The sequence below is a fragment of the Budorcas taxicolor genome, chromosome 10 (assembly GCF_023091745.1).
Source record: "Budorcas taxicolor isolate Tak-1 chromosome 10, Takin1.1, whole genome shotgun sequence".
Taxonomy (NCBI): domain Eukaryota; kingdom Metazoa; phylum Chordata; class Mammalia; order Artiodactyla; family Bovidae; genus Budorcas; species Budorcas taxicolor.
Window position 1 is genome coordinate 74,163,877 of NC_068919.1, and position 24,698 is coordinate 74,188,574.

A 24,698-nucleotide genomic window follows, 5' to 3' on the forward strand; every position below is an offset into this window, starting at 1 on the left:
AATCATTCTTCATTATAAACAACTAAAAAGGATGTATTTTGAAATTTTTATCTTTAAAATTCAAATTTAATACATATTCAGTATAGAAAATCTAGAAAATATGGATAAAAATAACAAGTAATTATTACTTAGAACTACTATTAAGACTCTTAGTGTTTACTGTTCTGGATCTTTCTCCATAACATGTTTTCAGGACTTTTGCTGTTATTTGATTAGTTTGATTCTTATAAAAATGTGTTTTGGAGGTACATGCTACTTGAGGATCTCATAACACTTTTCTAAAAAAACTTTCCACATATAGACAAACTTTTAGTACAATTTTAGGTAAATGTAATTATAAAATATTCTTAATTTTACTAATGTAGAAGTAAACTAGTAATCTGACAAGTACTTAGTCTGGTAATTTTTAAATGGCTTGTGTTTTAAGACATTTTCAGAGCTAAGCCTGATAGAAAATAAAGGGGAAATGGAGGAAGTAACTCCTCTACTTTTCTGAAGGTTAAGGAGATATATTTAGGAAAGTGTGTGCATGTTCAGTTGCTCAGTCATGTCCAACTCTTTCGACCCCATGGACTATTGCCTGCCAGGCTCCTCTGTCCACGGATATTTTCCAGGCAAGAATACTGGAGTAGATTGCCATTTCCTTCTCCAGGGGATCTTCCCAACCCTGGGACTAAACCTGTGTCTCTGCATTGGCAGGAGGATTCTTTACTACTGCACCATCTGGGAAGCTATTCAGTAAAGTAGGCATTAAAAATAAATTAAGTGTTGCTCTTTGTGTTGTAATAATAAAAACAAAGCATACGGGAAATACTGAATAAAGTGTTCCTTATAAATTATTTAGACTATATTACTAGAACTTTCTTCTTAATGTTAATAAATGTTGTAACACAGGAACATAATTTACAATGCTTGCAAGTCATCTGTGATTTTACTTTTGAAAAAGAAAAACAACTTGTAATAATACACATACTAAAATTGAGTAGCTAGTCAGAATAAAACTGATAAAGATATTCTATGGGACAGGATGCTTTTGAATAACTAAATGACAATGATTGGGGAATTCCCTGGTGATCCAGTGATAAGGACTCCATGCTTTCACTGCCCAGGCCCAGGTTCAGTCCCTGGTCTGGGAACTAAGATTCTGCAAGTCATGCATTATGGCCAAAAGAACAAGAAAAAAAAAACACACTAGGTTATCAGACTTATAATTTAATAATACATCAGTATTGTTTTTACTTCAGTTGATTCAAGAACAGATGTTATCCAGTATCAAAAACATGAACTGAACTCAGTTGAATAATCAATCCACTATATTTCCTTTGGACAACAGCGTGTTTGAGATGATATATTCAATATAGTAAGATTCTAATTCCTCTTTTATGATGATAATGAATCTAGGGATAATATTATCATTCTTAGTTCATAATCTTTTGGTAGTTTTTCAGGTGCAATATGGTTAATTGGGAGTAGAAGGGAATAACTGTAATGAGGCACAGAGATGGAAAACATTTTCTTGTGACTAATATTAGATTTGATATAAAAAGGTGATAATTGATCTATTATAAAATTATTACAGACTAGTCAGAAAAATTATGTCAATTCATAATTTGCATTAATATAAATAATTATAAAAAATAAAACACAAATAGTTTGCTTCCTAACATAGCATTTGGGACTTTCGTAAATTTACTAGTGAAGGGGCAGCTGCTGGAGGTAAGTAATCTGAGAAAGATTTTCAGCTATGAAATGAGATATTTTTGAGTAGAAAATTCTAAAAGTGTTCATTTGTTAAGGACAAGAAAAATTTTATATAACCCTTTATAAATTTTTGGATTCCGTGAATTCGTCCCTCTCTCTCCATCTTTCTTCTGATTCTTTATCTATAATACATAATACCTTCACAGAGTGTTCTAAGAGACACCACAGTATATGTGAAGGTAGAGTTATTTTTCTCATATTGCTTGTTGTCTAGTGGGGATGACAGATAAATAAAAAAGCAACTGCAATTCAGCATAAGTGCTATGCCAGAGTTATGCTCAAGATGTTCTGGGAGAAAGGCCACCTAACCAGTCTTGAGAAAGAAAAGATGGAGAAGGTAACAAAGCTTTAGGGGATAATATTTTCTGGTGAGTCATGAACAATGGATTTGATAGTTAGGCAAAGAAAGTGAAAACAGCATTCCATGTGGAGGTTAAGGCATTCCTAACAATGTGAAGATAAGAAACACCCTTCACAGTTGAGCAAACATAGGTCATTCAATATAGCATCATATTTGTGTTTTGAACAGTAAACTACAATAGGAGGCTAAACACTGAATGGAGCTGTGTCACACTTGAAGTGGAGCTACTAATTAAGAAGCTGCTGCAGTACCCTAGTTAGAGATGGTGCGGGCCAGAAATAGGGAATGTCAATCAGAGGAACAGGAAGGGAAGTGAGTAGGTATAGCTGAAAGATACAGGGTTCCTGTGCTGCTGCTTTTGAAACTGAATTGCATTCTCAAAATAAAATATCTGATGTAAGCCCTAAAATACTGTTGGGAAAGAAGAAAACTAGAGTTTAATACTCAAAAACAAGTGGCACCAGGACAGTCTTTGTTCATCTAATTTCTATTCACTGGGTTTTCACTTACAAGTAATGCTCCTTGGTGTCTGTATTTACACTGTCAGTTTTGACTCAGCAGTAGGAAAAGCATAGAAGAAAATGAATAGGAAGAGAAAAGTGAACCTGGAAGGAGGGAGAAATGTTATCCTAAATAATACTTGGTTCTTGTGATTGCTGGGAACTGTTTCTATGAAATATATATATTTTAACTACTTTAAAACTTTGCAAAACATCCTGTTGCTATTTTTGCAAGAAAAAAAGATTTATAATAACTATATTTTCTCACTTAAGTTTCCAGTAAGTTTAAAAATGATTAAAAATTATAAAATTGCATGTTGATTTTAGAAAAAACAAAGCAATATGAACACAACGTTTTCCTTACCAGAATGGAGTGCATTCCCATGTAAATTCTACTTATGCAAACTAGAGAACACCAGCAGGGAATAAGAATCAGTCCATATGTGAGAGGATACTGAAGGGAAAAAAAAAAAGTAAAATTAGTTAGATAAATCAGGTTAAATATAAACAAGCAGATAAAAACTCAAGGAGAACAAGAAGTATGTGTGTTTACTTTCTGTTATATTTCCAGCACCTAAGCCTAAGCATGGCACATAGCGGACATTCAAGAAATAGTTTTGCATGAATGAACAAATAAATCTAATGTTTCTACAATCTTCATTGTGGGAACTGGCTCATTTTTGCTTCTACAGTAAAGACTCAATCACTGGCCTGCTACAGAAGAAAAACAAATAAAATACATACTTTTACTATAACTACAAAATGAAAGTGCCTCTGGAAAAGCACCTGACTCTGGCCCAGCTTAGTGTCATTGCTTCCCTGGGGAGGAGGCATTATTTCCCTCTCACTTCCATCAGTGACTGCTGTTTGCCATTTCCCCATCTTCCTTCAATATTCAACATCATGTAATTTGTTGTCCGTTAATAATTTCAAATAGCAACTATATTGTGAAAATTTTTGGTGGGATATTGGAAGCAGGAAGCCATAAGGAGGGAAAAACCTTAAAATGCAGATGACTTTTATTATCAGTTGGGCTTCCCTGAGAGCTCAGTTGGTAAAGAATTTGCCTGCAATGCAGGAGAACCCGGTTCAATTCCTGGGTCGGGAAGATCCGCTGGAGAAGGGATAGGCCACCCACTCCACTATTCTTGGGCTTCCCTTGTGGCTCAGTTAGTTGGTAAAGAATCTGGCTACAATGCAGGAGACCTGAGTTTGATCCCTGGGTTGGGAAGATCCCCTGGAGAAGGGAAAGGGGGATCTTTCCCACTCCAGTATTCTGGCCTACAGAATTCTAGGGACTGTATAGTCCATGGGGTCACAAAGAGGTGGACATGACTGAGCAACTTTGACTTTCATTTCAGTATCAAAGGCACACCTCTAGACTAACTAGAGGTGACTTTGAAGCTCCTAATACTAGAGGGAAGAAGGAAATGACTGATGGTTGGGTGTGTCTTAAGTTTGTAAACGAAGAAGAGGGGGCACATTTGAGACAGTTTGTGCCTGATTACTTCAAATTTCCCAATCAAATGGAAGCCAAGATGGTTCAATTAATTAAGTATTGAAAGTGGGTCAATAAAAAGTGAGGTTAAAAGAAAGGAATTAAGTAATGCTGCAAGAGTGGTCAAGATTTAGTACATAGTTGTTTTGACTTGATTTCTCTAGGGGCTTCCCAGGTGGTACTAGTGACAAAGAACTCGCCTGCCAGTACGGGAGACATAAGAGATGCAGGTTCGATCCCTGGATCGGGAAGATCCCCTGGAGCAGGGCATGGCAACCCACTTCCAGTATTCTTGCCTGGAGAATCCCATGGATAGAGGAGCATGACAGGCTACAGTCCATAAGGTCACAAAGAGTTGGACACAACTGGAGCAACTTAGCTCACTGACACTGCATTTACTATGGCCCGAATATTTTTTCTTGAATGTCTAAATACCTTGATTTTGACAGCATCACACTCTCGTTCCCCTTTCGCCATCTATTTTTTTCTGTGTTTTCCACACAAGAAAACATTCCTCATTGTTCCTTAAACATTAGTATAACTAAGGGTTCTGGCCTTAGTAGTTATTGGCAGTTTCACCTTTTCTTCTACTACTCAGCATTCTGGAGACCTATGCATGTCCTTGGATTAAGAACCATTTAGCCAGCCTCTGCACATATCTCCAACTTGAGATCCTTACAGCGTTAAACCCATTACACCTCAAACCCTACTCATCATCCTACCAACTAGACTTGTTCCTCCTCTCATTTTCCCTATTTCATTTGGAAGCATCCTAATCTAAATGAGAAGTGTGAATTATCCTTGATTTCTTCCCCATCCCTCATATTCAACCAACAATGAAGTCTTACTGAGTTTACTTTCTGAATATTTCTTGATTCTGTCATCTCTTCATCCTACTTATATTGTCCTTTTCAGATCCTCATACATCCTTTTCTAGGCTCCAGGTATTCCTTCAGATGTTTTCCAATATGCATGAGGAACCTGGTTAATGACACAGTCAGACAAGTAATCCTGTAAGGAGGGTAAGTGCCATGATGGACGGAGTCTAAGGCATGGACCTTTAAAGTCTCCCAAACTGAGTATGATTCAAAAGATGAGTAGGATTTAATCTTTACAGAAAAAAAGAGCACAGGGTAAAAATGATAGAGGACATTACAAGCAGTAGGAGCGAATGAAGAAAGGTTTATGTCCAAGAAGTTGTAAGTAGTGAGGTTTTCTAGGAGAATAAGCTTAAATTCTTACTGAGGAAATGCAACTTAATAATAAACATATGCAAATTATATGATATGTAAATATATAAACAATACTTTATATAGACTATACAAATTATATAATAAAAAATAATAAGTACTATGGAGAAATAAAAAGGGAACAGGTGCTAAAACAGTCCCCTGGAGTAGGAAATGGCAACTCACTCCAGTATTCTTGCCTGGAAAATTCCATGGACAGAGGAGCCTGGTGGACACTAGTCCACAGGGTCACAGAGTCAGATACAATTGAGCAACTGAGTATGCACGCACACACGCGTGCGCACACACACATACAGAGCTGAAACAGTAATGTTCATCAAATATTCCTTGTGCTTTTCTTGCAATTAGACTGGGGCCATGTGCCTGGTTTTGACCAAGGAACTGGGGAAAAGGTGACGTGTGCCACTTTTAATCATCCTATGAATGCTCTCATTCCTACAGGTGTGATACTGGAGGCTGTATGCTGAGGTGTATCACCAGATGGGCAAACTTCCCTCACCCCGGGTCTCTGGAGGTTCTAAGTGGATCAGAGTTGTTTGCTAACCCATAATGGATGTGAAACACAGATGAGAAAGGAGCTTTTGTTGTTAAGCTGTTTTCAGGGTTAAATCATTAGTACAGCATAACCACACTTATCATAATTAAAACAGTAATAGGATAAGGATAAGTAATAGTATGGGAGTGTATGGGGGGCAGGTTAAAGTTTTAGAAGATAGTCACTGTAGGCTTTATACTGACAAACTAAGATTTGAGGCAAGACTGGATGGAAGTGAATTGATCAACCAGATATCTGAGGAAAGAATATACATGAAGAAGTGGAAGCAGGAAGAACCAAGCCTCTAATGAGGAAACAGGACAAGCAAGGAGACTTATGTGGCCGGAATAGTTAGGAGAAGAGGTGAGAGAGGTCCTGGCAACCAGAGCAAGAAGAGCCTGAGAGGCCTGTGTAAGGAACGTGACCTTGGGGAGCCACGCTGCAGGGTCCTGAGCAGAGCAGTGACCTGAGACTGGACAATAAGGGAGCAAGGGTGGAAGCAGGAAGGCGGGTTAGGAAGCTGTTGCTATATTCTGGGTAAGAGACCATGACAGTGGCTTCGATCTCTGTAGCAGGTACTCAGGTCTTGTTTTTTTTTCTTCACTAGCCAGGGAGGGTCAAAGAAGTAAAAACTACCACCACAACCACCATACAAGTCTCCTATGATTCTTTCTTCTTTCTCTCTTTTTACTTAGATCCCAAAAGGAATTTAAAAATGTACAAAGTTATTAATGGGAATTCTCTGTACATAACAGATAGAAGAAACATTAATTTATTGATTCTCAAAAGCTAGGACTGAAAGTAGGGGATAAGGAGCATTACTGAACAGGAACAATGAAACTGAATTTAACTTAACTTAATCCACATTTGAAGGAAATCAGCGCTGAATATTCATTGGAAGGACTGATACTGAAGCTGAGACTCCACTACTTTGGCCACCTAATGCAAAGAACTGACTCACTTGAAAAGACTCTGATGCTGGTAATGATTGAAGGTGGGAGGAGAAGGGGACAACAAAGGATGAGATGGTTGGATGGTATCACCGACTCAATGGACACAAATTTGAGTAAGCTCTGGGAGTTGGTGATGGACAGGGAAGCCTGTCCATGGGGTCGCAAAGAGTTGGACATGACTGAGTGACTGAACTGAACTGAACTGAACTGAATACACATTTATTTAGGTTTACTATCTCCAAGGTATTTAAACGGAGTGAGGAATGCAATCAAGCTAGATGCAGAGGCATTTCCCCCATTCTAGTGTACCTTTAGGGTAAGATAAAAACCTGGGAAAAGAACAAGTCACTTTTATTTTCATTGACTGGTTGATTTTTTTTTAGCCATTAGTCTCCATCTTCAGAATATTTTCCCTAGATTTCTTTTGTGGAAAGAAACATTTGGGGGAAGACCTGATCCAGTTTTGATTACATGACTTTCACATTTATTCCACAGAGAATAACAGAATTCAGCATAATTATAGTATCAAAGCAAAGAAGTATCTTATCAAGTAATCTTTTAACCAGATAAAAAAATACCACAGGTCTAAATGACAATAAAAACTAAACTAGATAAACTAGATAAAACTAATACTCCTAAAGTGGGATTGTGTTGGGGGAGAAAGATGATGCATAATAACCAATTCATCTGGCAGATTTAATATTTAAGAATATCCAAATTAAAACTACCTTTTAATTTTATATTGAACTGTCTCTTTTATATTGAAAAGGAAAGATATAAGCATCTGAATGCAGAGTTCCAAAGAATAGCAAGAAGAAATAAGAAAGCCTTCTTCAGCGATCAATGCAAAGAAATAGAGGAAAAGAACAGAATGGGAAAGACTAGAGATCTCTTCAAGAAAATTAGAGATACCAAGGGAACATTTCATGCAAAGATGGGCTCGATCAAGGACAGAAATGGTATGGACCTAACAGAAGCAGAAGATATTAAGAAGAGGTGGCAAGAATACACAGAAGAACTGTACAAAAAAGATCTTCACAACCCGGATAATCACGATGGTGTGATCACTCATCTAGAGCCAGACATCCTGGAATGTGAAGTCAAGTGGGCCCTAGAAAGCATTGCTACGAACAAAGCTAGTGGAGGTGATGGAATTCCAGTTGAGCTATTTCAAATCCTGAAAGATGATGCTGTCAAAGTGCTGCACTCAATATGCCAGCAAATTTGGAAAACTCAGCAGTGGCCACAGGACTGGAAAAGGTCAGTTTTCATTCCAATCCCTAAGAAAGGCAATGCCAAAGAATGCTCAAACTACCACACAATTGCACTCATCTCACATGCTAGTAAAGTAGTGCTCAAAATTCTCCAAGTCAGCAATACGTGAACCGTGAACTTCCTGATGTTCAAGCAGGTTTTAGAAAAGGCAGAGGAACCAGAGATCAAATTGCCAACATCCGCTGGATCATCCAAAAAGCAAGAGAGTTCCAGAAAAACATCTATTTCTGCTTTATTGACTATGCCAAAGCCTTTGATTGTGTGGATCACAATCAACTGTGGAAAATTCTGAAAGAGATGGGAATACCAGACCACCTGACCTGCCTCTTGAGAAATCTGTATGCAGGTCAGGAAGCAACAGTTAGAACTGGATATGGAACAACAGTCTGGTTCCAAATAGAAAAAGGAGTACGTCAAGGCTGTATATTATCACCCTGCTTATTTAACTTATATGCAGAGTACATCATGAGAAATGCTGGACTGGAAGAAACACAAGCTGGAATCAAGATTGCTGGGAGAAATATCAATAACCTCAGATATGCAGATGACACCACCCTTATGGCAGAAAGTGAAGAGGAACTACAGAGCCTCTTGATGAAAAGTGAAAGAGGAGAGTGAAAAAGTTGGCTTAAAGCTCAACATTCAGAAAACGAAGATCACGGCATCTGGTCCCATCACTTCATGGGAAATAGATGAGGAAACAGTGGAAACAGTGTCAGACTTTATTTTTGGGGGCTCTAAAATCACTGCAGATGGTGACTGCAGCCATGAAATTAAAAGATGCTTACTCCTTGGAAGGAACGTTACGACCAACCTAGATAGCATATTAAAAAGCAGAGACTTTACTTTGCCGACTAAGGTCCGTCTAGTCAAGGCTATGGTTTTCCCTGTGGTCATGTACGGATGTGAGAGTTGGACTGTGAAGAAAGCTGAGCGCTGAAGAATTGATGCTTCTGAACTGTGGTATTGGAGAAGACTCTTGAGAGTCCCTTGGACTGCAAGGAGATCCAACCAGTCCATTCTAAAGGAGATCTGTCCTCGGTGCTCATTGGAAGGACTGATGCTGAAGCTGAAACTCCAGTACTTTGGCCACCTCATGCGAAGAATTGACTCATTGGAAAAGACTCTGATGCTGGGAGGGATTAGGGTCAGGAGAAGGGGACGACGGAGGATGAGATGGCTGGATGGCATCACCGACTTGACAGATATGAGTTTGAGTGAACTCCAGGAGCTGGTGATGGACAGGGAGGCCTGGTGTGCTGCGATTTGTGGGGTCGCAAAGAGTTGGACACGACTGAGCAACTGAACTGAACTGAATATTTCAGGACTACTGTCCTCGATTAGATATAACTGGAAAGAAAACATATTCATGTGGAATTATTCTTTCCTAAAAAATGACAGAATTTAGTAGAAATATATAAAATATACATAGACCACTCCTTTTCAGGCATCTTTGTTAGTTCCCCCCTTAACTCACAACTCAGTATCAGTGAGCCCAATTCCCAATCTATGCTCACTCCCTATTGATTTCATCCAGTCCCAAGGATTTATATACAAGCTATACGTTCATGACTGAAATTTCCATCTCTAGCTGGGACATTTCTACTGAACTTCAGACTTCTGTATCCAGCTGCTTATGTGATCAGTGTCTAAAAGGCATCTCCAATGTAAAAGGACTCAATCTGATATCCCCAATTCCATCTCCACCTCTGACCAGCTTAAATTCCTATGGTTATCTCCTTCCCACTAAAAGACTTCCCTACAGTTTCATTCCTCAGGCCAAATACCTTGTTAATCTTGGGTTCCCCATTCATATTCATCATCAGTTCAGTTCAGTTCAGTCGCTCAGTCGTGTCCGACTCTGCGACCCCATGAATTGCAGCACACCAGGCCTCCCTGTCCATCACCAACTCTCAGAGTTCACTAAGTGTCAGTTATACCTTCAAAAATATATCTAGTTTATAATTATAATTCCCATGGTAACCACAAAGTATCAAAAAATATACACACAAGAAAATAAGGGAATAAAAATGGTACATTGTAAAAAAAACTCAAATGCAAAAGAAAACAGCAATGTAGGAAATTATAAGCAAAAAGAGGCAAAAGATGTAAAAACAAATAGCAAAATATCAAAAGTTACTCCTTACAGGTAATTCCTTTGGCTAGAAATAGTATAAACTCTCCAATGAAAGGCAGAGATTGGTAGGATAGATAAGGAAACATTGCTCCAACTCTATGTGGCCTAAGAGACTCACTTTGGATCCGAAGACACAAATAGGTTGAAAGTGAACAAACGGAAAAACATTTCACACAAACAGTATCCAAAAGGGAGAGCTAAGTGTCTCTACTAAAATCAGACAAGATAGACTTCAAGTCAAAAATTGTTACCAAAGACAAAGGACAATATGCACTGATAAAAGGATCAACTCATTAAGAAGATATAACAATTATAAACATATTTGCACCAAAGCCCCAAAACAACTGAAGCAAACACTGACATAATTGGAGAACTAGTTCTACAAGCCAGTCTCATCAGCACTGAAAACCTGCTTTTCCACATAGCCTTTTTCCTAACGCTTGGCAGATAATCTAAAGAACATCCCACAGCCTCTTGATCTTGACTCAGGATTATTGAAAGTTTACATTTTTAATGCTGTGTAGTGTTTTGAAATGTGCAGGCCAGTCAGCACTGTAAGAGAAGAATATTTTCCTTGCTCTGTGTAACATGGTTTCATTGGCTTTCAGTCTCACATCAATGCTGTCCACTATGGTTTCTTTTTTCTTTTAGCTGGTTATCAGCTCATGAATCCACAAACTCAGCCACTTTCCCATGTTTTCCATAACTTCATCAGACACTACAAATACTACTTTTGCATTTCCAGAGTGGCCTTACACACACATGGGTAAATTTCCTCTTCTCTTTTCTGGAAGTACTGTATTATTGATACATTAACACTGAACTCATGGCCAAAAGAACTGTAACTGATGCCTGAATGAATCTTATCTCACACATGTATATTTTCTTTGTAAAGTAGATCACAGCCTTTTTGTGTTTAGGGACACTAAACAGCACTTTATACCAGAATACCAGATCACCTTACCTGCCCTCCTGAGAAATCTGTATTCAGGTCAAGAAGTAATAGTTACAACTAGACATGGAATGACAGACTGGTTATAAATTGGGAAAGGAGTACGTTAAGGCTGTATATTGTCACCCTGCTTATTTAACTTATATCCAGAGGACATCATGTGAAATGCCAGGCTGGATGAAGCACAAGCTGGAATCAAGATTGCCGGGAGAAAAATCAATAACCTCAGATAACACAGGTGACACTAGCCTTATGGCAGAAAGTGAAGAGGAGCTAAAGAGTCTGTTGATGAAACTGAGAGAGGAGAGTGGAAAAGGGGGCTTAAAACTCAACATTCAAAAAATGAAGATCATGGCATCTGGTCCCATCACTTCATGGCAAATAGATGGGGAAACAATGGAAACAGTGACAGACTTTATTTTCTTGGGCTCCAAAGTCACTGCAGATGGTGACTGTAGCTATGAAATTAAAAGACACTTGCTCCTTGGAAAAAAAGCTATGACCAACCTAGACAGCATATTAAAAAGCAGAGACATAACTTTGCTGACAAAGTTTCATCTAGTGAAAGCCATGGTTTTTACAGTAGTCATGTGAGAGTTGGACTATAAAGAAAGCTGAGTGCTGAAGAATTGATGCTTTTGAACTGAGGTGTTGGAGAAGACTCTTGAGAGTCCCTTGGACTGTAAGGAGATCAAACCGGTCAATCCTAAAGGAAATCAGTCCTGAATATTGGAAGGACTGATGCTGAAGCTGAAACTTCATTACTTTGGCCACCTGAGGGGGAGAACTGACTCACTGGAAAAGACCCTGATGCTGGGAAAGATTGAAGGCAGGAGGAGATGAGGACGACAGAGGATGAGATAGTTGGATGGCATCACCGACTCAATGGACATGGGTTTGAGTAAGCTTCGGGAGTTTGTGATGGGACAGGAAAGCCTGGCATGCTGCAGTCCACGGGGTCGCATAGAGTTGGACTTGACTGAGCAACTGAACTGAAACAGCACGGTAGTTTGGGGACCATTCCCTGGTGGCTCAACTGGTAAAGAATCTGCCTGCAGTGCAGGAGACCTGGGTTCGATCCCTGGGATGGGAAGATCCCCTGGAGAAGGGAACAGCTATCCACTCCAGTATTCTAGCCTGGAGAATTCCATGCACAGGCTACAGTCCATGGAATAGCAAAGAGTGGGACAAGACTGAGTGACTTTCACTTGACTTTTAACAGTAAAACCATCAACAAAAAGCACAAAAACTTGAAAAACACTGCATGAACAGAGCAAAAAGGACTGTCTACAGTAAATAATAGCTGAAACAAGAAAGCAGATTGTTGCCTCGTTCATCCTTGCCTGGGAAGATGTATGCCAGCTGACTCAAATTTTTCACGTTCTCCACATGTCTGAATATACTGATTCTTGGGTAACAAATTTTACTGCCTGGGCTAAGTTTACAAACAATCCATGAATAATGAAGATCAACTATATGAAGAAATTAAATTACTCTTAACTAACCATAGGCCAAATAAGAAATCACAGGGAAATTATAAAATAGGGACAAATAGAAACTAAACACAGATAATACAAATCATGTAATACAATGAAAGCAGCACTCAGGGGGAAATGTACAGCAGTGGAGTCCTGCATTAAAACAAAAGAAACCATTCACAACTCTACAGTGAGGACTAGAAAAAGAAGAGCTAACTAAATGCAAAGTGAGCAATAGAGGGAAGTAATAAAATGGTAAGAGCAGAAAAATACAAAATACAGGGTAGTAAAACAAGAGAATCAACAAAACTGAAAGTTGTTTCTCTAAAAAGAACAAGACTGACAAAACTACAGCCTGGCGGACAAAAAAAGAAAAAAAGATGCAAATAACTAAAACCAGAAATCAAAGTGGAAACACTGCTACTGATCTTACAGCAATAGAAAGGATTATAAGAGAAAACTATGAACAGTTAATATGCTAACAAATTAAGATAACCTAGATGAAGTTCACAAATTCCTAGAGAAACACAAATTACCAAAACTGACTCAAGAAGAAATATAATCTAAACAAGCAAAGAAATTGAAAAAAAACCTCCAAAGAAAAACCTAAGTCCAAACAGTTTCACTGGTGAATTCCACCAAACATTTATTTTAAAAAATAAATGTCAATATTCAGTGTCAATATTTCTCAAGTTCTTCCAAAAAACAGAAGCACAGAGAATACTTCCTCACATGCTATGAGGCTTTCATTACTCTGATACCAAAACCAGAAAACGACAGCACAAGGAAACTACCGACCACTAGCCCTTGTGAACACTAAAGCAAAAATCTTCTGAAAGTACTAGCAAACAAAATCTAACAGCACATTAAAAGTATTACACACCATGATCAAATGGTTATTTATCTCAGAAATACAGGGTCGTTCAACAAAAAAATCAGCGTCATACACATTAACATAAGGAAGTAAAAACAAAGCAAAACAAACACATGATCATCTCAACGGACACAGAAAAAGCATTTGACAAAATTCAACACTCCCTCACAATGAAAGATCTCGAAAACTAGGAACAGAAGGGAATTTCCTTAACATGATATAGGGCACTTATGAAATATCCACAGATACTATTACATTCAATGGCCGAAAGGTCCCGCCCAGCTTGCCTGCCAAGATTATGAACAAGACAAGGATGTCTACCTCTCACCATTGCTATCTAACATTGTATTGTAGGTTCTAACCAGAGCAGTTAGGCAAGGAAAAGAAATTTTAAAATATCTAAATTAGGAAGAAGTAAAACTATCTCTACAATTTGGGAGACCCGGGTTCGATTCCTGGGTCGGGAAGATCCTCTGGAGAAGGAAATGGCATCCCACTCCAGTACTCTTGCCTGGAAAATCCAATCGCTAGAGGAACGTGGTATGCTACAGTCCACGGGGTCGCAAAGAGTCAGACACGACTGATCAACTTCACTTCACTGCAAAACTATTCACAAAGATGGGACCTTAAAAACAAAAAATCCCAAAGAATCCACAAAAACTATTGGAGTTGAGAGATGAATTCAGCAAAGTTGCCAGGTACAACAAGATCAATGCACAAAAAAGAGTTTTATTTCTACACATCAGCAATAAGCAGTCTGGAAAGGAAAGTAAGAAAACAATTCAACTTATAATAGCACCCAAAAGAATAAAATACCTACAAGACTTTACTGAAAGAAATGAACAACCCTTATCTTTGACACAGGCTATATTTATGCATTAAGATATATTCTGTATACATTCTATATATACACATGTACTACAAATACTTATATGTACTTAAAATAATAGTATTTATTTTCACTATTGTCTAGTGTCTACATATGATAAGGCAGTTAATAAATACTTGGTGAATGAAGTAAACATAAGCCTTTAGCCACTATCAGTATCTCATTCAAGATAACCTGGGGTCAAAAGCCATGGTATCACTCAGTTCTGTCCCCAAACCTGGGCTGTTGCAAACTTTATTTCTAATAAGAGCATCTCTGGAATTCACCATGATAAACCAAAATCTGAAAATCCTGTTGAGTAAACTCAGGTTTACTGGTTCCAAATAGGAAAAGGAGTATGTCAAGGTTATATACTGTCTCCCTGCTTACTTAACTAATATGCAGAGTATATCATATAAAATAGCAGGCTGGATGAAGCACAAGCTGGAATCAAGACTGCTGGGAGAAATATCAATAACCTCAGATACGCAGATGACACCAGCCTTATGGCAGAAAGCAAAGAAGAACTAAAGAGCCTCTTGATGAAACTGAAAGAGAAGAGAAAAACCTGGCTTAAAACTCAACATTCAGAAAACAAAGATCATGGCATCTGATCCCATCAATCATGGCAAACAGATGAGGAAACAGTGACAGACTTTATTTTCTTGGGCTCCAGAATCACTGCAGATAGTGACTGCAGCCATGAAATTAAAAGACGCTTCTTACTTGGAAGAAAAGCTATGACCAACCTAGACAGCATATTAAAAAGCAGAGACATTACTTTGCCAACAAAGGTCCATCTAGTCAAAGCTATGGTTTTTCCAGTAGTCATGTATGGATGCCCCACTCCAGTACTCTTGCCTGGAAAATCCCATGGACAGAGGAGCCTGGGGCTGCAGTCCATGGGGTCGCTAAGAATCGGACACGACTGAGCAACTTCACTTTCACTTTTCACTTTCATGCATTGGAGAAGGAAATGGCAACCCACTCCAGTGTTCTTGCCTGGAGAATCCCAGGGATGGGGAAGCCTGGTGGGCTGCCATCTATGGGGTCACACAGAGTCGGACATGACTGAAATGACTTAGCAGCAGCAGCATGTATGGATGTGAGAGTTGGACTATAAAGAAAGCTGAGCGCTGAAGAACTGATGCTTTTGAATTGTGGTGTTGGAAAGACTCTTGAGAGTCCCCTGGACTGCAAGGAGATCAAACCAGTCCATCTGAAAGGAAATCAGCCCTAAATATTCATTGGAAGGACTGATGCTGAAAATGAAGCTCCAACAGTTTGGCCACCTGATGTGAAGAACTGACCCATTGGAAAAGACCCTGATGCTGGGAAAGATTGAAGGCAGGAGAAGAGGATGACAGAGAATGAGATGGTTGGATAGTATCACAAACTTGATGGACATGAGTTTCAGCAAGTTTCGGGTGTTGGTGACGGACAGGGAAGCCTGGCCTGCTGCAGTCCATGGGCTCGCAAAAACACATGACTGAGCAACTGAACTAACGAAACTCAGGAAAAGGCATTTCCAATACTTGTTTTAGAACAAACATTATTAGGTAAGGATTCTGAAGCTTAAGCTTTTAAAAGTAATATATACTTTTTAATACAAAGCAATTCAATTTTCATAGAAATATAAAAACCTCTTCATTCAATAGCACATTATAAACTATATTTTCTATACTAGAAAGAAAAACAATTAATCAAAAAAAGTAATTAAACTAGCATGTTTTCCTTCATGGTACTTTCCACTGGTAGACTAATGAAGGTAATCTTCCCTGGTAACTCAGCAGGTAAAGAATACCATCTGCAATGCAGGAGATCCTGGTTCCATCCCTGGGTCAGAAGTTCCCCTGGAGAAGGGATAAGCTACCCACTCCAGTGTTCTTGGGCCTCCCTTGTGGCTCAGCTGGTAAAGAATCCACCTGCAGTGCGGGAGACCTGGGTTAGACCCCTGGGTTGGGAAGATTCCCTGGATGAGGGCATGGCAACTGACTCGAGTATTCTTGCCCAGAGAATCCCATTGACAGAGGAGCCCGTGGCCTTCAGTCCACAGGGTTACAAATAGTCAGACATGACTGAAGCAACTTCGTATAGCATAACATAGCATACACAGGCTATAATCCAGGAAATACTGGAACATATCCAGGGACGTAAAACAAGGTGCAGAAATTTCATGGTCTAAAGGTACTAAAATCATAGTCTGTTCTCTGATCACTGTGGAAATACGTTACAAATCAGTATTATAAGATACTTGAAAAAAACCCACGAATTTTCAAGTGCAATGTGACATTTACCAAGAGAGATCTTTGATGTAAACATTGAAAGCCTCAATAAAGTTAAAAGACTGAAAAAACTCAGAGAAGTTTTAAGTTTTTTTAAATGCAGAGAAGAAAGCATTTAAATAATAATATAAAAAAGAAATTATTATCAAAGATACTTTAAAAACTTCATGTATTTGGAAATTAAATGTCTTTTAAATGATGAATGTATCTAATAAGCTATAACAAGGAAAATTAGAAAATAAACAGAATAAAAATGAAAGAGTATTTATCAGAATTTCTTACATGGAGCTCAATGCAACTAAATATAATGTGAAATCCAGCTTACAGTCTATGGGAACTTGAATAGAATTTGTATTCTGCTGTCATGTGAGAACTGTATAAATCTTAGTTATGCTGAATTGGATCATAGGGCTTTTCAGGTCTACTATATCCTTCTACTTTTCTGTCTATTCATTCTACTAAGTTTTGAGAGTTTGATATTGAAACTCCAACTAATAATTTATCTACTTAAAACTTGTAATACATAGTGGAGGTATATTTTCCAAGCCTCTTGTAAATGTGTCATCATACTGCAACAAATTTAAAAAGTTAAAAAAGAAAAAAAACAAGGGCTAGGTATCACAGGCAGACCACAGCTTTGCAGATAGTTAAGACGAAATACAAACTACTAATTCTCTCTGCAGAAACCAGAGTAGAAACAAAATAATTTAGTAACCAGCCTTGCAGGCAGTTTCCAATTCATTAATTCATTCTGATTTTAACCTATCAAATAAGTTTTCATCTAATATAGCCATTTGCTTACAAGGTGCCAGAAAACTTCTCCAATGCCTAAATTTCTCCTAATGTTACAGATTCTGTGGAGATTTTTTTTAAATTCCTAATTCAAATCTTTACAGTTGGGAATAAATCTACTCTGGGATGACAACAGCACTTGGGAGAGTAAATGGAGTAGTGGAATTTAAGTACATGAACCAAGAACTTCCAGATGTACAGCTGGATTTAGAAAAGGCAGAGGAACCACAGACCAAATTGCTAACATCCATTGGATCATAGAAAAACATGAAAGAATTCCAGAAAAGCATCTATTTCTGCTTCATTGACTATGCTAAAGCCTTTTACTATGTGGATCACAACAAACTGGAAAATTCAAGAGATGGGAATACCAGACCACCTTTCCTGCCTCCTGAGAAACCTGTATGCAGGTCAAGAGGCAACTGTTACAACTGGACATGGAACAATGGACTGGTTCAGAATTAGGAAAGGAGTATGTCCAGGCTGTTTACTGTCACTGTGCTTATTTAACTTCTATGCCACTGTGCTTATTTAACTTCTATGCAGAGTACATCATGTGAAATGCCAGGCTGGATGAAACACAAGCTGGAATCAAGATTGCTGGAAGAAATACCAATAACCTCAGATATGAATGATGACACCACCCTAGTGGCAGAAAGCAAAGAGGAACTAAAGAGCCTCTTGATGAAGGTGAAAGAGGAGAGTGAAAAAGCTGGCTTAAAACTCAACATTCAAAAAATGAAGATTATGGCATCTGGTCCCATCACTTCATGGCAAATAGATGGGAAAACAATGGAAACAGTGACAGACTTTATTTTCTTGGCTCCAGAATCACTCTAGACAGTGACTACAGCCATGAAAATAAAAGAAACAAAACCCCGTCTAGTGAAAGCTATGGTTTTTCCAGTAGTCATGTATGGATGTGAGAGGTGAACCATAAAGAAAGCTAAGCGCTGAAGAACTGATGCTTTTGAATTGTGGTGTTCGAGAAAACTCTTGAGAGTCTCTTGGACTGTAAGGAGATCAAACCAGTCAATCCTAAAGGAAATCAATCCTGAATATTCATTGGAAGGACTGATGATGAAGTTGAAGCTCCAACACTTTGGCCACCTGATGGGAAGAGCCAACTCACTGGAAAAGTCCCTGATGCTAGGAAAGATTGAAGGCAGGAAGAGAAGGGGACGGGAGAAGGGGATGACAGAGGATGAGATGGTTGGATGGCATCAGTGACTCAACTGACATGAGTTTGAGCAAGCTCCAGGAGATAGTGAAGTACAGGGAAGCCTGGCATGTTGCAGTCCATTGGGTCACAGAGTCAGACACGACTGAGCGACTAAACAACAATAGCAATTTTCAAAATGCAAAAGGTATTGCAATAGAAAACTCAAAATGGATTTTTTTATACCCTAAATTTTTTTTTTTGTAAATTTTTATTTTTACTTTATTTTACTTTACAATACTGTATTGGTTTTGCCATACATTGACATGAATCCACCATGGGTGTACACCCCTAAATTTTTTATACCCTAATTTATACCCTAAATTCCATTCTAGGCATATATTAAAAGAAATGCATGTGGGTTTGTTCTTTACTGAGATAGTAATAAATAATTTAACATACAATTAACTCTATACCAGGCACTATTATAAGAGCTTTACAAATATTGCTTCCCTGGTGGCTCAGATGGTAAAGCGTCTGCCTGCAATGAGGGAGACACGGGTTCAATCCCTGGGTCAGGAAGATCCCCTGGAGAAGGAAATGGCAACCCATTCCAGTACTTTTGCCTGGAAAATTCTATGGACGGGAGGAGCCTGGTAGGCTACACAGTCCATGGGATTGCAGAGTCGGAACACCACTGAGCAACTTCACTTTCTTTACAAATATTAGTTCATTTAATCATCAGAACAACCCTAAGGGGTAGGTGTTCTAATTTAAATGAAATGCCTCACAGAGAGGCCCCAAATCAAATAGGTATTAAGTTACAGATATGAGATTCAAACACTGGAAATCTGATTCCCAAGTCTGAACTCTTAACCACTATACTATGCTGTATAGAGTGTGTTATTTTTTAAGGTATCCAGCAATTCTTTTATTTTATTTATTTCTTGGCTGCTCAGCATGTGGGATCTTAGCTTCCCAAGAGGGATTGAACAGTGGTACCCAGCAGTGGAAGTGTGGAGTCCTAACTATTGGAACTCCAGAGAATTCCCAAAGTGTATTGTTTAATTCCTTGTATCACTAGGATCAAAAACATCATGGATATATTTTACTTGGTTTTTCTTAGAATGGAGAAAAATTAAATTTCACTTAATTACAGGTAGAAAGGATATCTTATACTGATTTCATTCCCCTGTCTTTACAAAATAAGAAACAGAGCCAGGGATGCTACATAATATTTAAGTACTACATTCTAGCAGCCTATTCTGATGCCTCTTCCAAGTTACCATCCATGTTACTTTATACTTTTATCACTACACAAATAGGTTATAATTTCAAGTTTGATAAGGGTTCCTAGTATCCATTTTCTTCTTAGAGAATGTTGAGCTTTATCTGGTAAATTTAAGTATTTCCTCTAAAAAGAATGTTAGTTCAGTCACTCAGTTGTGTCCAACTCTCTGCAACCCCATGGACTGCAGCACCCCAGGCTTCCCTGTCCACCACCAACTCCAGAGCTTGTTCAAACTCATGTCCATCAAGTCGGTGATGCCATCCAACCATCTCATCCTCTGTTGTCCCCCTCTTCTCCTGCCTTCAATCTTTCCCAGCATCAGGGTCTTTTCCAATGAGTCGATCTTCACAGCAGAGAGTGTGGGTTTGATCCCTGATCAGGGAACTAAGATCCCTTGCAAGCTGCACAGCCAAGAAAACCCAAAACAACAACAAAATGTGAAAGAAAAATATACAAATCCTTCAAATTTTCAAATTAATACAAATTTACTAAACTCAAAACAGATCACATGATCTCCTAGATGTTTCTCATTTCATACCACTATCTAATCTTTTCATTGTAAACCCTATCATGGAACACTTATCTAAACATTTCCTTCAGTTATTCTACTAAATGGTTTTACCCTTATTGATATGCTTTCCTTAAATATTTATCACACATAATCAGAATTATTTTTTATATTAGGGTATTTCCATTCCTACTCACTGAAGTTGGTAAGTCAATATAATTATTTATTAATACAATTAAAAAGCAGTTATGAAAACTGTCTTTAGTAGAATTCAAAAATTTTTAAAGTAACTTAAATGTAGGACAAAAGCAAACAACAAAAAATTTATGTATTTTTAATTTAAGGAATGGAGTGTATTTATGTAAACAACAGAGGACAAGAATAAAACATTAATGATATACTCATATATGATACTGTTCTCATACACTGCTAGTGGAGTAAAAATTGAGGCAACCTTTCTGGAAAGCATTCTGTCAATACATAAAAGAGCTCTAAATATTCATATACATTGAATCAGTAACCTCTCTCCTATAACTTTTCACTAAAAAAACAGAAATGAGGGCAAGGATTATATATAAGTATGTTTACCATAAATTTACATATAACATATAACAATGAATAAATCAGTATTTACTGACCATAGTGTTTAAAAATATCAATTTTGGGGAATTCCCTGGTTTTCCAGTGGTTAGAACTCAGTACATTCACTGCCGAGAGCCCAATTCAATCCCTGGTCAGGGAACTAAGATCCCACAAGCTCCACAGCACTGCCAAATAAACTTACACAGACCTGGATCTAATGACTTACTACATACATTTATTGGGACTCTAAAAATGAAAATAACAGATATATCTAATTATCTTGAGGGGGAAAAATAGATACATTAGAAAGATTTAGAACACTAGGGCAGAATGAGGCTAAGTTTCAAGAAGAAACTGGAATTATAAGCCGTACAGTCACAGGGCCATCTCTTCTCTTTACATATCCACTTCATTCTTCTTTTCCTGCAGACCAGTTTCTCTCTTCTTCAGTCCACAGGGCAGATGAAGGTTTCTGAATTTACTACTTCTTCTCTCAGGAAACCTGCCCAAATAGTACTCTTCTCAATCCTGATGGGCGACATCATGTAGAGAAAATATGTGAGCCCTATAGGTGAGGGAGCCTTTAGAGGGCTGGGAGCTAGACAGATCCCATGAAAGGTGTTTACTTTTTCAGGTGTGGGACCATGGGGTAAGTTTCATAGTCTCTTTGTAACGCAGTTTCCTCATTTATAAGTAATATCAATGGGAACGGAAACCCTGTAATACAAAAGTAGTTTGCAGGAAGATGAAAATATTTCATTCATTAATAATGTTTTCTAGGAACTTTTACTGATTGAAAGTTTATGACAAAATGTATTAGTCAGAACGCTTTAGAGAAAAAGAACCAACAGGATGTGTATGTACACATACACATTGAGATTTACTATTGTAAAGAATTTGCTTTATTATTGGATTTATTTTAAGGATTACAGAGGCTGGCAAATCCAAACCCTGCAGGGCAGGCAAGCAGTGTGGAAACCTAGGGAACTTGATTAGCTCAAATCCAAAGGCAGTCTGCTGACAGAATCCCCTTTTCCTTGGGGGATGTTGTGTTCTTCAGTTGCTGTCATTTCCAGTTCTTTGCAACCTCATGAACTGCAGTACCTAGGCTCCTCTGTTCCCCACTAACTCATGAAGTTTGCTAAGTCATGTCAATATATTCAGTCAGTGATCCTATCTAACCATCTCCTCCTCTGCCACCCCCTTCTCCTTCTGCCTTCAATCTTTCCCAGCTTAGGGTCTCTTCCAACAAGTTAGCTCTTTGGATCAGGTGGCCAAAGTATTGGTACTTCAGCTTCAGCATTAGTCATTCCAATGAATATTCAGGGTTGATTTCCTTTATGACTGTTTTGATCTCCTTGCAATCCAAGGCACAAGCGTCTTCTTCAGCACCACGATTGGAAAGATCAGTTCTTCGGTACAAGGGGAGACAGTGACAGACTTTCTTTTCTTGGGCTCCAAAATCACTGCAGATGGTGACCGAAGCCAGGAAATTAAAATTGCTCTTTGGAAGGAAAGCTATGATAAACCAAAAAGCAGAGACATCACTTTGCTGACAAAAGGTTCACATAGTCAAAACTATGATTTTTCCAGTAATCATGTACAGATGTGACAGCTGGACCATAAAGAAGACTGAACACCAAAGAACTGATGCTTTCTTTGGAGGAGGGTAGTCTTTCTTTCTCTTAAGATCTTCTACCGATTGGATAAAGCCCCACCTACATTACAGAAGGTTATCAAGTGGCTCTTCATATCAGGTGGCCAAAGTATTGGAGCTTCAGCATCAGTCCTTCCAGTGAATATTCAGGGTTGACTTCCTTTAAGATTGACTTGGTTTGATCTCCTTGCAGTCCAAGGGACTCTCAAGAGTCTTCTCCAGCATTACAATTAGAAAGCATCAATTCTTCGGCACTCAGCCTTCTTTATGGTCTGTCACCTTCTTTCTCTGTCATCTAAAAATATCCTCACAGAAACATCTAGAATAGTGTTTGACCAAAAATCTGGGTACTGTGACCTAGCCAAGTTGACACATAAAATTTACCATCACACATTAATTAAATAAAGAATAAAGTCCATACACAATATGGTCCAAACTGTTTCAAAATTGTAAGGAATAAAGTTAATACTAGCTTTGTCCTATTCTTCTATTTTCCGAATCTTCTATAAGGTTCAGTAGTCATCCTTTTAACAATATCAACATTTAACAATATCAACTTATATCAAATTACTTTTCTTCTCCAGAATACCCCCTTTTCTTTAACTTATAATTTATAGTATATTCTTTTTACGATATTGTCCAGTCTATACTTCTCTCTTCTGGAAGCGCCCCACTTAGACCCAGCAATGTGGCCCGGGAGAAGCGTTCACACTGTGTGATGCTGTTCTCTGGACCACAGCTACTAGATCAGACAACTGGCTCTAGAGAAGCAGACCCACTGGCTGAACGAAGCTGATTTGGTTCTTTTTCCTAATAGGGGTTTGAAATAAAGTGAGAAGGTCAGCCAGTCTCTGTTATATATTTGAATTCAGAAATGACGTAGAACTAGGGGTGAGGCTGCCAGACACATGCCAAAGTAGAGACAGAGAAGAAAGCAGCAGAACTAAGAGGCCACGCAACCTCAAGAAGCAAAGATGGACGGCATGCCCTTCCTTCTGATAGTACTCCAGAGCTTGGCTCCAGTCCCTCAGGAGACCTCGTAGCACTTCAGCCTTGACCTCCATGAGACACCTGCCTCTAGTCCTCAAATAACTTTTTTTTTGCTTAAGATAGTTCAAATGGATTACTGGAACACTGTACACCCCTCCCTGCCCCCAGCCTTAGTCAGACAATCCCTAAGGTATCTTCTTACCTCTCAAACTGCTACTTATCAGATTCGGTTCCAGGTTCCTTTCACTCTAGCCAGTCCTTAGATATTAATGTCTTTAAAGTTTTTTTCCTACTAGACCCTCTGTTCGTCTTACTCTATGCACTCTCTCAGAGCAATAGCGTCCACTCTCAGCACTTTGTTCTGCAAATTCATGTTGATGACCAAACCTGCCCAGGTCTCTTTCATGTATACAGCTGCCTTCCAGATATTTACAAAGGGCTGTCTTACAGACACCTCCAACTCAACATATCTAAAACAGAATTCATCTCCAAGCTCCTACTCCTTTCCCTAAATCTGACCTGATTTCAATATTTTCTATTTCTAGAAATCAAACTACTATTTCTTGTCTTTCCAAATATCTGGAAATCTGGGAAGAATCCTTTACTCCATTTTTTCCTCTTTATAGACATATCCAGTTAATTGCCAAGCCTTGCCAATGCTGTAGCTTAATCTCTCTCAAATTCACACATTTCTCTCTTCTGCCACTATGTAGGTCAGGGGCCAGTAAAGTCTTTTTCTGTAAAGAGCCAGAAAGTAACTATCTTGGGCTTTGTGGACTATACAATCAATGTCACAACTACTCATCTGTGCTGTTGTAGCACAAAAGCACAAGGGACAATATACAAATGAACTGACATGGCTGTGTTCCAATAAAGCTTTACTGTATAAGCCACTAGAATTTTGAATAATATAATTTACATGTGTCATAAAATATTCTTCTTTTGACTTTATTTAAAACTGTGAAAGCCATTCACAGTTCACAGGTCATAAA

The 24,698-nt window shown here is 38.4% G+C and overlaps 1 protein-coding gene across 1 annotated transcript in view; it reads right to left on the reverse strand.

The window, feature by feature from the left end:
* The window catches only part of SGPP1 (sphingosine-1-phosphate phosphatase 1), a 40,893-nt gene that overhangs the window by 5,471 nt on the left and 10,724 nt on the right, over positions 1–24,698 (reverse strand). The window contains exon 2 of the mRNA XM_052647242.1: positions 2,987–3,076. Coding sequence (XP_052503202.1) covers positions 2,987–3,076 — 90 coding nt within the window. The remainder of the gene's footprint in view (positions 1–2,986; positions 3,077–24,698) is intronic.